Genomic DNA, 12,007 nt, shown 5'->3' with positions numbered 1-12,007 from the left:
TTATAGAATAACTAATAGGTATATTCGGATTAGATGTTTCTACGTATGGGAAATAATTCTGCCTATATTATGACTCTAGGAAAAAGAGAAGGTTATGGAGGATTATAGTGTTTTTAGGAAGTAGTTTATGATAATGAATTTTCATGCTTATTGATTAAAGTAATTTTCTGTTTAGAGCTTACGGAAGACTAAAAGTGCTCGGCTGTGTTCGGATATATTAGCAAGAGAGGTAAGTAATTATGCATAATATGCACAAGTTTTGTCCATTAGGTTCTTAGAAGTTAAAAGTTTTCAAAATTTTTGTATTTCAAAATTATATTTTCTAAAGTTTTTCAAAAGTATTTTTGTATCATTGAAAGAGAAATTTCAACTATGAAATAATATTTTAAAGAGATACTTTGAATTTTAAATAAGTTTCGAATGTCCAAATCTCATTTTAAAGGTGATTTCTAAACTAAACTATTTTCCGTAAATAATTGAGTTTCAATGTAAGTTTTCTAAAAAGGTTCTTGTTCTTTAAATTTGTTAAAACCAAGTGATTTCAAGGTCATATTCCTATTCTCCAAATGATATTTAAAATGTTTCTTTTAGCAAATTTAATTTTAAGATTTACTCAAGAATTGTAATATATTTACATAAACTCCTCAGTTCTATTCGTTCCCCATGAGAGTCAAGCATCTTTTGATTTAGGGATAATTACACTTTGCCCACCTGTGGTTTACCTCTAATTCTATGTGCCCACCCGTGGTTTAAATTTTGACACTTTGCCCACTTGTGATTCTCACCGTTACCCAGCCGTAACCCACTTCTCCAATTTCCGTTATTCTAACATAGAAAAGGTAAAGAAGAGAACTCCATACGGATCAAAACTCACTCTCTTCCAAAACTCACTCACTCCCATCCAACCCAATGAAGAACCTACACAATGCAATGCAATGCTAGTACGTGTCAAGTGCTTCTTCAAACAACTTAGTAAATCTGAAGCAACAAAACCAAATTAAATCCAAGAAAGAAAGAAAAAAAAAATCCAATAACCAGCAAGTGAGAATCAGACCCAGAAATGAAAAAACATCCAAATTTCTAAATTTCAAATTGATTTTCTAATTTAATCAAATACCCACAAAAAATAAAAAAAGAAACTTCAGGTTATTAATCCTCCTGCACAATTTACAAACCATTTGATGTTTGGCAAGATCTATATTTTGTGAATCAAAGCGAAACCAAGTTCGTGTCCGTTTGTAAAGCCAAGGACGACGTGGTCGTGTTGGACAGTCAGATCAGTCCGGTTTTCTCAGTCGTTAATCGCGACCTCCTTCTGTCTGATCAGAACCCCACCAAAAGTCAACAAATTACTGACGGCCAAGATTTGAAGAACAGAGAAGGAGAAGAAGATGAGGATGTACGGTGTCAGTTTTAATTTGATAGAGATGCTCCCTGCGACGGTCCTTCTATGCGGTTAGGCAACACCGATGGCTGATGGAGAGAAGTTGATTCAGCCATGGCTATGTTGTCATGGGTCTTGGCTTGGTGGGTTCGGCCTTTGTGCTTTGTAACTTGGGCAAGGCGTTTGAGTTTGAATGGGGTTCTGTATTTTTGGGAAGAGATGGGTTTGGTGGGCTTTTGTTTTGTGGGTCCTACTTGGCTGTGGCCTGTGGATTTGTGTAGTTACGGTGTTTGGGTTTTTGCTAAGGTTGTGGTTTGTTCTTGGTAGATTTTCGGAGTTTGGCTATGGATTTATGTGGGTAAGGTGTTTGATTTTTGGATGTTGTGGTTTGGGTTATGCTTGGCTGTAATTAGTTTCTTCTTCTCTTTTCTTTTCTGGCTTTATTTCTTCGTGCAAAGTGTAACTCTTATTTCTTAGGACCCTTTTGCTTTGGCAAAGCATTGATACAACCAGTCAGTCCAGATTGGATCAATCTATGTTTGTGCATGTTCATCATATTTGTGCATGTTCTTCATGTGAGGAGTGTTTTGATCCATTTAGGGTTTTGTTTTTTACATTTTTTGTGTTAGAGTAACGAAAAGTAGAGAGGTGGGTTACGGCTGGGTAACGGTGAGAATCACAGGTGGGCAAAGTGTCAAAATTTAAACCACGGGTGGGCACATAGAATTAGAGGCAAACCACAGGTTGGTAAAGTGTAATTATCCCTTTGATTTATGTTCTATTCGATATTGTGATCTTTGATATGCCTCTGTATTTGAAAAGAAATTGTTAATATCAAGTAAATTATTATATTTTGTATAAACTTTGCTTTGTGATATGTGACTCAAAATAAGTGTTTTTAGAATTGATCAAATATATTGGATATATGTGTAAATCCGCTCACAGGATTGTATGTGAGAATATGTATTGATCCCTCACCAGCAGGGGTTAGATGTTGGTATCCGCTCACAGGATTATATATAGAATATATGATGTGTATATGTGACACTGTGCTCTGATCAATTATGTGTATGTGATTTCAAATGACTTTAAGATGCGATTATATATGTATTAAGTGATTCATTATATGTTTTGGAATAATTATTTTTGATATCATTGAATGAGTTTGTGAAAAAAATCAAAATACTCATGCTTTGCTTGACTCTATTCCGTTGTGTATTCTATATAATTACTTACTGGATGTGTGGCTCACCCCATCAATTACAATTTTCAGATTAACGTTTACTTGGGGAACAGAACCTTTGGATTGCTTTGTAAGGTGCAAGGTAGAGCGTGGAAGTTTAGGAGAAGTCAATAATACTTGAAGTCTTAAAAGATTATTAGTTATTTTTTTTATTCCGCTTTAGATTCCACAATATTTTGGAGATTATTCTAAATTTGTGGATTTTAGTTATTGTAAGAGATTTATCAATAGCATTGTTTATTTGGAGTTCTGAATTATGTTTAAATTAATCATGTTTATTGAGCGATATAAGTTCAGCAAGTTAGTCATGCATCTAAATTCATGTTCCATGAATTTGGGTCATGACACTCCTGGCCCTTATTGCTTGGCCCACGTCCATGAACGCAGGGGATAAAGGCTCATAGTCCAAAATGAGGTGAGCGGCTCACAACTGCCCATCCTCGCTCACAAAGATCTCCAACCTCAAGAGGTAGTTGAGAGCTTGGACGTTGTCCGGGCTGATCCTCGGAGTGGTGTGCACTTTGTCTGCAAAACATCCCGAAGAAGGGTTACATCAGTCCGAGAGAACGAGCAGCCAAAACCAAGACAAAAACAAATAAAAGGAAAGCTCAGAGGACTAAGATCCCCACCTAGGGACCTAATCCTAGAGTGTCCCACCTGGTGTTCCTGCTATAACTGGGCAGTGAAGACTGTCGTGCCACTCCCTGGAGACGACCAGATAATCATCCTTCAAGCATTTGTTGGACTTGGGAAGGCAAGATATCAGTCTCACCTTGTCGAACTTGGATTTCAGGTAATACGTCTCTGAAAGGCAGTGGCACTCGTACAAGTGAACAACATCGTGCCATGAGAGGCCGAGGTTCATCTAGTCATTCAGAGCGTCTACGCACCCTAGGATTTGGAACATTTTAGCGGTGCACTGGTGGGGGGCCAGCCTATGGTTGCGCAAGTAATCCCTAATTATCCTACCCATAGGAATTGTTATTCCTCCTTCTATGAAAGCGATCATAGGATTGACGACCTACTCCGTTTCTCTGTCGGTTAAGATTTGTTCCGAAAGGCAGTACTCTAAACCCACTCCTCGCGGGATATGGTACTTGGCCCTAAACCCCTCCATACTGACCAGAGAATCTACTAAGCTGTTAAACTTACCTATCTATGTAACCCTAAAGGGCATGGAGAAAGATTTATAAATGAAAGAAGGCCGAGGAAAGCAAAAATTAAATGTGGGTAAGGAAATATGGGAAATGGAAACTTACGGGAATACGAGTTCTAAATCTCTCAAACTTTAAAAGATCCGCAGGGAATCTTTACAGGAACGGCTATGGAACTCAGGAACTTGGAGTATTTCGTGAGAGAAGATGCTGAAACGCTCTGGGACACTTGAATGTCTTTTCTAAAAAAGGGAAAGTAATCTCCCTCAGGATCCTTTTATAGCGAGGGAAAATGGACGGGATTAATCCCGCCCAAAATTTTAGAAGAATATTTGCCGTTGGTTCAGCGCCCCACCGTTGGATGCGAAGGGATATAGAGTCGTCTGGTGCAATTAATGGCGCCTCGTGGGCTATGAAACATTAGTAGCAGTAATGAGGCACGTGAAACGGTGCTCCCACACGTGTGAATTAAAGAATTGGAGTGACTTATCCATTAAATATCAAAATTCCGCTCTTTTCTCCTCGGATAAGAGGGAAAAACCGGAATTTTGAGGGGCTATTGTGGGGGCAAAGACCCTAAATCGTGTAATGGGCCTGGGGCCCCACCCGGGATGATTAGCGGTGTTCGAGGAGAGGAAATGGTTGCTAAAGGGATTTCCAACTTAGCTCTTGTAGACAAGGGGTATTTGGAGGATGGTCCGAGAGGAATGCCTCCTCAGACGTGATAAGCATGGCTCAAACATGCACTTTGGCAACTAGAAAGACCTGCCCAATGGGCATTAGTGGTGGGGATGTGCCCCACAGACCCACGAGAAAGAAGGAAATGCAAAATATCTAAGGAGAGGCTACTGTTACCGCATTAAATGCGTTGCAGCTACTTTTCTGGCCGCATTAATGTGGAGAGGACCTGTGAACAGTGCTTCCTTGGCCACCGCAACTCACAGAAGGCTGAAAGAGGGTGTCTGATGGGACAAGCACTCAAATATGGATCCAGATGATCAACAAGTGTAAGACCACGATGGTTTCAAGAGGGCTACATAAGATAGAGAGTCCCTGTAAGGAAGGGGGACTGAAAAAAGAGAAAGAAAGGGGGTAGCAATAGAAAGGACCATAGTCTTCAAACATAAATTGAGATATATTGATCTATCCTTCTCGGACTGATGATCTATGGATGTTAACACGTTTTACTTATGTTTAATTGTTGTATAGCCCAATACTAACCGTTGTCCATTTGTCTAGACCTAGTTCTACAGCCCACATATTTCGGGAAAGAATGGAAATTGTCCACATGATAAGTAATTAACAAAATTTGATGGATTTGTTTCAGTAAATATAATCATACAATTCTTATATGAATAGTTGAGTAGTTGTATCCACGTTGCCTGAGCTAGTGAGTTCATATTTGTTTGGCCAAGCAATATTTTAACCTAATATTTTTCTTCATCCCAAAGATTTTATGATTGGTTCGGACCATCACTTAATTATTGTTCTATCATCTTCACAGGAATTTGTTAGAATCAATCAAAAGCATTGTAGAAATGATATCACAACATCTGAGTTCAAGTTTCACAAGCATTACTTGTAACTTCATTGGAATAGATTCTTCAATGAAAGAATTGTTCACTTTCTATTCAAATTTTAAGGACAATGGTTGCATGATAGGGATTTGTGGTATGGGGGGATCTGGAAAGACAACTCTGGCTAGAGTTTTCTATGAAAAGTTTCACAGTTACTTTGAAGGTTCTTCTTTCATTGCTAATGTTAGGGAATATTCAGAAAAATTTGATTTGCTTCAATTACAACAGTTGCTTCTGGCAAATATTTTGGAGGAAAAAGATGCAGATATAAGGAATGTTTATCACGGAGTTAACATGATCAAGAAAAGGCTATGTCAAAAAAAAGTTCTAATTGTTCTGGATGATGTTAACAAATTGGACCAACTAGAAAATTTAGCTGGAGAGCATGGTTGGTTTGGATTGGGGAGTTTGATCATCATAACAACTAGAGATAAACATTTGTTGGACCATCATGGAGTGCATAAAATATATAAGCCTAATCCATTAAATAGTGATGATACTTTAAAACTTTTTTGTTTGAAAGCCTTCAAAAAAGAGCAACCCAATGAAGGTTATATGCAACTATCCCAGGATGTTGTTTGCTATGCTAATGGGTATCCATTAGCTCTAATAACTTTCGGTTCCTTTTTGCTTGGAAGAACGATGGATACATGGAAAAGTGCATTAGACATATTTAAAAAATTTCCTAAAAAGGAAATATTTGACACACTTAAAGTAAGTTATGATGGCCTGGAGGATATGTGGAAGGAAATATTTCTAGATGTTGCATGTTTCTTTAGAGGAAAGATGAAAGATCAAGTAATAGAGATATTAGAGACCTGTGGTTTTGACGCAAAAATCGGAATACAAGTACTCATGGATAAATCTCTCCTAACCATAGAAAACGACACATTGCAGATGCATGATCTACTACAAGAAATGGGTAAGGAAATTGTACGTCAAGAATCACGTGAGGAGCCTGGGAAGCGTAGTAGGTTGTGGCTTCGTAAGGATTTGTTTCATGTATTGATGAACAAAACGGTAAGAACATTGGCAAGACAACATTTTATTTTAAGGGGAATAATGAATAAATACAGAACACAAGTTCATTCAAGAAATTAGTTCTTTAAGAAAAAAAAATGCAAGCCAATATGTATGTAGTTACATAAGTACTTTATTCATGAAATACAGAATACAAAATTTCATCTAATTTCATGTTAATATGCTTACTATTTCTTGATTTTTGAAAATATATTGTGATTGTCACTTTAAAAAAAGAATTCATCTTTCCTAAATCCTAATTTCTTACATTTTAAAAACATAATGTGATTGTGACATTGTTTATCTATTTGAATTGTAAAATTGCATGGATTCTAGTTGCAATGTATAATTTTCAAATGAAAATAACACTTTTAGTATATTAATAATAAAAAAAATTAAATTGTTTCCAAGTGCTCAATTTGGCATTTTTTCATCCTTCACCTTCTTGAATTTACCAATGGTCAAGAGGAGGTTATATATGTGAAAAACTCAGTATAGATATTATTTGCCTCTAACACTATAAAACTGAAAATTTCAAGTGTTCTTAACTTTTGGTGTGCAATTCACTAATCTTTGCTTTTGATTCTTAGGCATCAAAAACAATTCAAGCCATAGTCCTAGACAGACCTGGAGGGGATGAGGCATATCAGCACATTGAATCCTATTCTGAAGTTTTTTCAAAGATGTGTAATCTTAGATTGCTTATAATTGATAATGTGCACATCCTAAAAGGCCTCAATCATCTTTCTAACAAATTAAGACTTCTTGATTGGCATGGGTATTCTTCAAAATGTTTGCCTTCCAGATTCCAATCAAAAGAGCTTGTTGAACTTAAACTGCAGTTTAGCAAAATTGAATATCTTTGGAGAGGTGTAAAGGTGATTTTGTTCTTCTAACTGTCTTTTTATCACTTATTATTTATCTCTTCTTTGGGAGTTTTTTCAAATACACTCCCTTTGTAATTGAGCTTCATCCTTTTGTTAAGAAAAATTGTTATTATTTAAAAATTTTCTAATTAAAAAAGTTCAATGTTTATTGGAAGCTAATTATCCCTTCTTTTTTGGTTGAACAGTATTTAGACAAGTTAAAACTCATCAATCTTGGACATTCCTTAAACCTTATTAGGACACCCGACTTCACAGGGTTTCCAAGACTTGAGACACTATGTCTTAGAGGATGCATAAATTTGGTTGAGATCGACCGATCCATTGGAGGACTCAGTAAGCTTACTGTTTTAAATTTGGAATTCTGCCGATCTCTTACCAATCTTCCAAGCAGCATGGATGGTTTAAGGTCTCTTGAAAAACTCATTCTTTTGGGATGCTCAAATCTTTCCTACCTGCCAGAAAACTTGGGGAAAATCAAATGCTTGAAGGAACTGATTTAACTGGAACTGCTATTCAAGAAGTTCCCTCTTCCATTAGTTTCTTGATATGTCGTGGATGTGAAAAGGAAATTTTTAAGTCAACGCTTGATAGTGTTCATCATGAATTTGAAAATTCAGCAGTAGTAAAAGCTACCAAAATTATGGGAACCTATGATGACAGTAACATGGCAGAACATAGTGCAAGTTGGAGCTTTCCTGGGGAAACTGAACGAGGTAACAACTATCTCACACATCCTATTGGTTACAATTATTATCGTATTTTACTATATTTTCTTCGTAGCTGCAATATCTCATATTGCTTGTCTAGCATTTTGTGTAGATTTGGATAGTTTAGCTGTTGCATAGGCATTTACTGGGTAGATTTTGTCTTGAAAGAGTTTAGTCATGATCCTCTTGAAAATAGAAAAGCTTATTTAGTCTGTCACTCTTCCTTGTGAATTACCATTGAGGGAGGTTTTGATGGTTTGAATAAACTGCTTTGTTTATTGGATGCAGGGGTGGAGGGAAGGAGGGGCAATTGCCCCCCTGCCTTCTCAAAAATTCTCAAATAGTAGTAATACTGTATTGTAGTGAACGGTCATTTGCCCTTTGAGACGATGGACAATCAACTTTTTACTTTGTTATATGTATTAACTTGTCAACAAGAAGCCAATTTTTACATTCACATGGGAACACTTTTATTAAGTGAGCGTTTGGATAGGAATTATCTGCGTCTGGCATTTTGCTTTTTGCGTTTTCCTCTTCTTCTTTTTTTTTTTTTTTTTTTTGGGCACGTGTTTCAGGAGACAAATTTCACTGTTTATGAACTGTTCACGGGACCCACAATCACTTTATTAAAAAAAATTAAAAATGTGTCTTACGGTACTATTCACATATTTAAAAATTATTTTACTACAGTGTTTTCAGTTTTCAACAAAATAAACTGTATCCAAACGGACTCTAAATAGTCGATCCCACCTAATTTCTGCACATTTCTTTGCCAAATAGGACTGGAAAAAAAATATATTGAATAGGACTCTGAAATTAAAAATCAGGCAGTTGGCCTCCTATTTACAACTTTTTCTCTCGTTATCAAGCTTTTCAATCTCAAACGGAGTGTTTGCTATGAACCCAAATTTTAACAACTTAAAAGAGGAAGATAAAATGTCTACATAACATTTTAGAAGCATTCATGGCATTGGGGCATGTATTCAACTTCATAGGTATTGTGGGGCCCAAATAATTTATGGGCCAGGCCCATTTACCCGTGGGAAGTCCAAAGGCCTAAGCCGAGGAGGGCTATAGCCCAAGCTCGATAGTATAAAACCCAAGATAGCCTTGGGATACCGCTGAGGACAGTTCAGTCCTCGGCAGACCCAAAATCCCACCAGAAAGAGGGGTAAAAGCGGTATAGGACTAAGCTTGAAAGAAAATCTAAAATATCCAGGGAAAGCTGCCCTTACTGCCATTCAATACTCTGCACCTGACAGAGCCGCATTCTTTGGCTTTTACAACCACCCCCAACGACTTTGGGTATGGGCTGATGGGACAAGTATCAGTCTTGGAAAGGTTGACCCTATACGTGGACGAAGGACAGTGAACGTAGGCGGATATAAAAGGAAAAATAAGTAACCTAGAGAAGAGGCTGGGAAAAATGGCCAAAAACCAGAGCCTCCCAGCCCACCTCCAGGAGAAAGACTCCAGGGGTGAAGAAAACTTAACCACGCATGAACACCACGAAAAACCCACCACCTGGTGACCAAGGCCTAGCCTTTCAAACCCACGCTCTACAAATGATATTGTTAGGGCCTTTTTACGTGCGAGCCCAGCACCGTTCCGGTTCGTTACGAATCGTGTCCTTACAGGTATATTGCTATGTTCGTGATATTTTTACATTAATTTAATTTCTCAATTTATTTTAAAGAGTCAAATTACATGTTTATATTGTGTGTATTTAGATTAATCCCTTGATTTTATTGTTGTTTGCTATGAATTGATATTTTTATTTTTATTTTTAATGCTATGAAATATATATTTTAGTTAATTAAAATTATAGAGAAGCCTGATCATAATAATGAGTTCAGGCCAAATTCTAAACAAACTCATATCGAGGTAGATTTTGCAATTGAGTAAATCAAACTAGGTATGAAAAAATGAATTAAAGTTCACATTTTATATTAGATTTGTGTATGACAATAATATTAGCATATAGTTGTTTATCTATTTTGTCATTAGTATCACTTAATATTTCTTAAATTAATTTACATTAGCATATATTTCTTAGACTTAAATCTTGGCATGGCCACTAATCAATTCACAATCTGTAAAATTCTACTAAATACAATACAAAATAAAAAAATAAATTAGTAGAGGATCATCATGATATTTTCTTTCATAGTAGCTAATTTTCTTAGAAGCTAAACAAAGAAAAATAATTTTTAAAAAATAAATGGTAATTCTCTCTATTTTCCTAACATTTTTTCCAGCATCCAGGCAGCCCCTAAAAGGAAAAGGAAAAAAAAAAAAAAAAAACTCATAACCAATTGAAAACATAAAGACCCACAACCTGAAAAGCTTAAAAATCAAAACTTGCAAAGAAAATTAAACATACCTATTAAGCCAATATGCTCAAATTCCACATCCAATTTTGAAAGGTTTCCATGTGGACATTCTCCCCTCCCAAGTCAAAGATTAATTTATTGGTCGATAAAAGTTTAGCGATTATATTACAAATCAAAAGCAAATCTTACGCGAATACCCATAGCAAAACTAATTCTAACTTAAATACCTTAATTACAAACAAATCTAAATGATTAAAAATAAATAAATTTAAACCAAATACCTAAATCAAAACCCATCCAATTAAAATATCCAAAACCTAAATGATATTTAACACCTAAGAGATTAGTAGTTTATAAAAGAGATGAGATGAATAGTAAGTCAACTACTAATGGCTAACCTTTGTACTGTAAAAAAGGTGAGACAAAAATGAATTTAGTTAGAAAATTGTTAAAACACAAAAGAAAAAAAAAATCAATTTTCAAAAGAAGATTTACATTTAAATCATCATTGATCCATGTATATTGCATACGGTATTACAAACCTTTAAGCCCTTTGAACATTTTCCGTAAGATTTCTATAAACCTTGAAGATAGAAAAACTACTAAGCAGTACGGTTACAGTCCCAAAAAATGTATCCAAGACATTTCTTTTGCCAACAAATTTTTATGTACAAAATATAAATGTCTACACTAAGCCAGCAAGTCTCATATGTCTTCCATCATAATCATAGCTATTTATTTGCTGAGGCAGAGCCCTTTTCTTAGAAATATCTCCCCATTAATCTTTATCAACAATTCAGGAAATGATTTAATGGAAACCTCTCAAAGATAAAGATTTTAACTTTTTTTTCTCTTTCAAATAAAGTTAAAACAAAGAGTTATCCGGCAGCCTAGAAAACAAAAAATGTAATAATGATCTTAAGCAATTCCTGTGAGTTTGGGCTAGTTTGTATATCAAAAGAAAAATATAAGTAAAACTACCGAAAAGCACAGGAGGCAGCATGTCAAACACACATGTTTCTATAGGCCTTCCAAGCATCTTTGGTGTCTCTCTCCACATGTTGAACCAAAACAGAAATTCCTGCAGTAAAATTCAAGGCATCAATGTTAATTTGTTTTAAAGAGGGAAAAACGAAACCCCTAATTAAATATTCCCAGCAAGAGTAGGGAGAAGTTTTGCCAAACAAATGGCGTGCATGTTTCAAATGGAAATGAAGAGAATGTTATTAGCTATTAATTTATAAACAACTCCATACTCATTCTTACATCGTTCAGAACAACCCCAGACTCACAATAGAGGTTGTGGATATCTGCAACGTTATAGGGCATATATACTTCATCTTGTAGAGAATTGTGCTAACAAAAAAGACCTCAAAATTAGGGGAAAAAACGAACAAAATTGCAAAGAGGGATGAACCTTAGTGAGAATCATATCCAAAGATTCAACCATGTTTTTGAATCTCCGATCACTGTAAGAAGGCTCGAATTTTAGAAGGATATAAAAAAAAAAAAACCATAGATCTTTTGAAAAAATCACTTATTTTTAAAGTGGGGTAATAAGCGCATAGAATAGATTAATAGATCTTCACTCAGCAAGAATTAGTAAAAAAAATCATAAAAAAACAAAGTGACAATGGACAAAAATGACAGACCAGAAGTAGTGATGGTCATGTAAGTCTCAATTGCGTGGACTTGCCATTGC

At 35.7% G+C, this 12,007-nt stretch overlaps 1 protein-coding gene across 1 annotated transcript; it reads left to right on the top strand.

The window, feature by feature from the left end:
- Window positions 1–5,319: 5,319 nt before the first annotated feature.
- On the top strand, window positions 5,320–8,110 carry LOC115981204 (TMV resistance protein N-like). The gene is made up of 5 exons (XM_031103370.1): window positions 5,320–6,378; window positions 6,969–7,256; window positions 7,451–7,671; window positions 7,725–7,978; window positions 8,085–8,110. Exons 1-5 carry the CDS (start codon window positions 5,320–5,322, stop codon window positions 8,108–8,110), a joined length of 1,848 nt encoding a protein of 615 aa, XP_030959230.1.
- The last annotated feature ends 3,897 nt before the right edge of the window (window positions 8,111–12,007 follow it).

The sequence above is a fragment of the Quercus lobata genome, chromosome 3, assembly GCF_001633185.2.
Source record: "Quercus lobata isolate SW786 chromosome 3, ValleyOak3.0 Primary Assembly, whole genome shotgun sequence".
NCBI classification, from domain to species: Eukaryota; Viridiplantae; Streptophyta; class Magnoliopsida; order Fagales; family Fagaceae; genus Quercus; species Quercus lobata.
Note: the sequence above shows the minus strand (reverse complement) of the source record. Positions and strands in the feature narration are given on the sequence as shown.

What these genes read in the sequence shown, in the direction of transcription:
- LOC115981204 (XM_031103370.1), top strand. Translation starts at nt 5,320, where the DNA reads ATGATATCACAACATCTGAGTTCAAGTTTCACAAGCATTACTTGTAAC. An exon ending in ATCTTTGGAGAGGTGTAAAG is followed by an intron (nt 7,257 to 7,450) that starts GTGATTTTGTTC and finishes TTGGTTGAACAG; the next exon opens with TATTTAGACAAGTTAAAACT. An exon ending in TCCTGGGGAAACTGAACGAG is followed by an intron (nt 7,979 to 8,084) that starts GTAACAACTATC and finishes CATTTTGTGTAG; the next exon opens with ATTTGGATAGTTTAGCTGTT.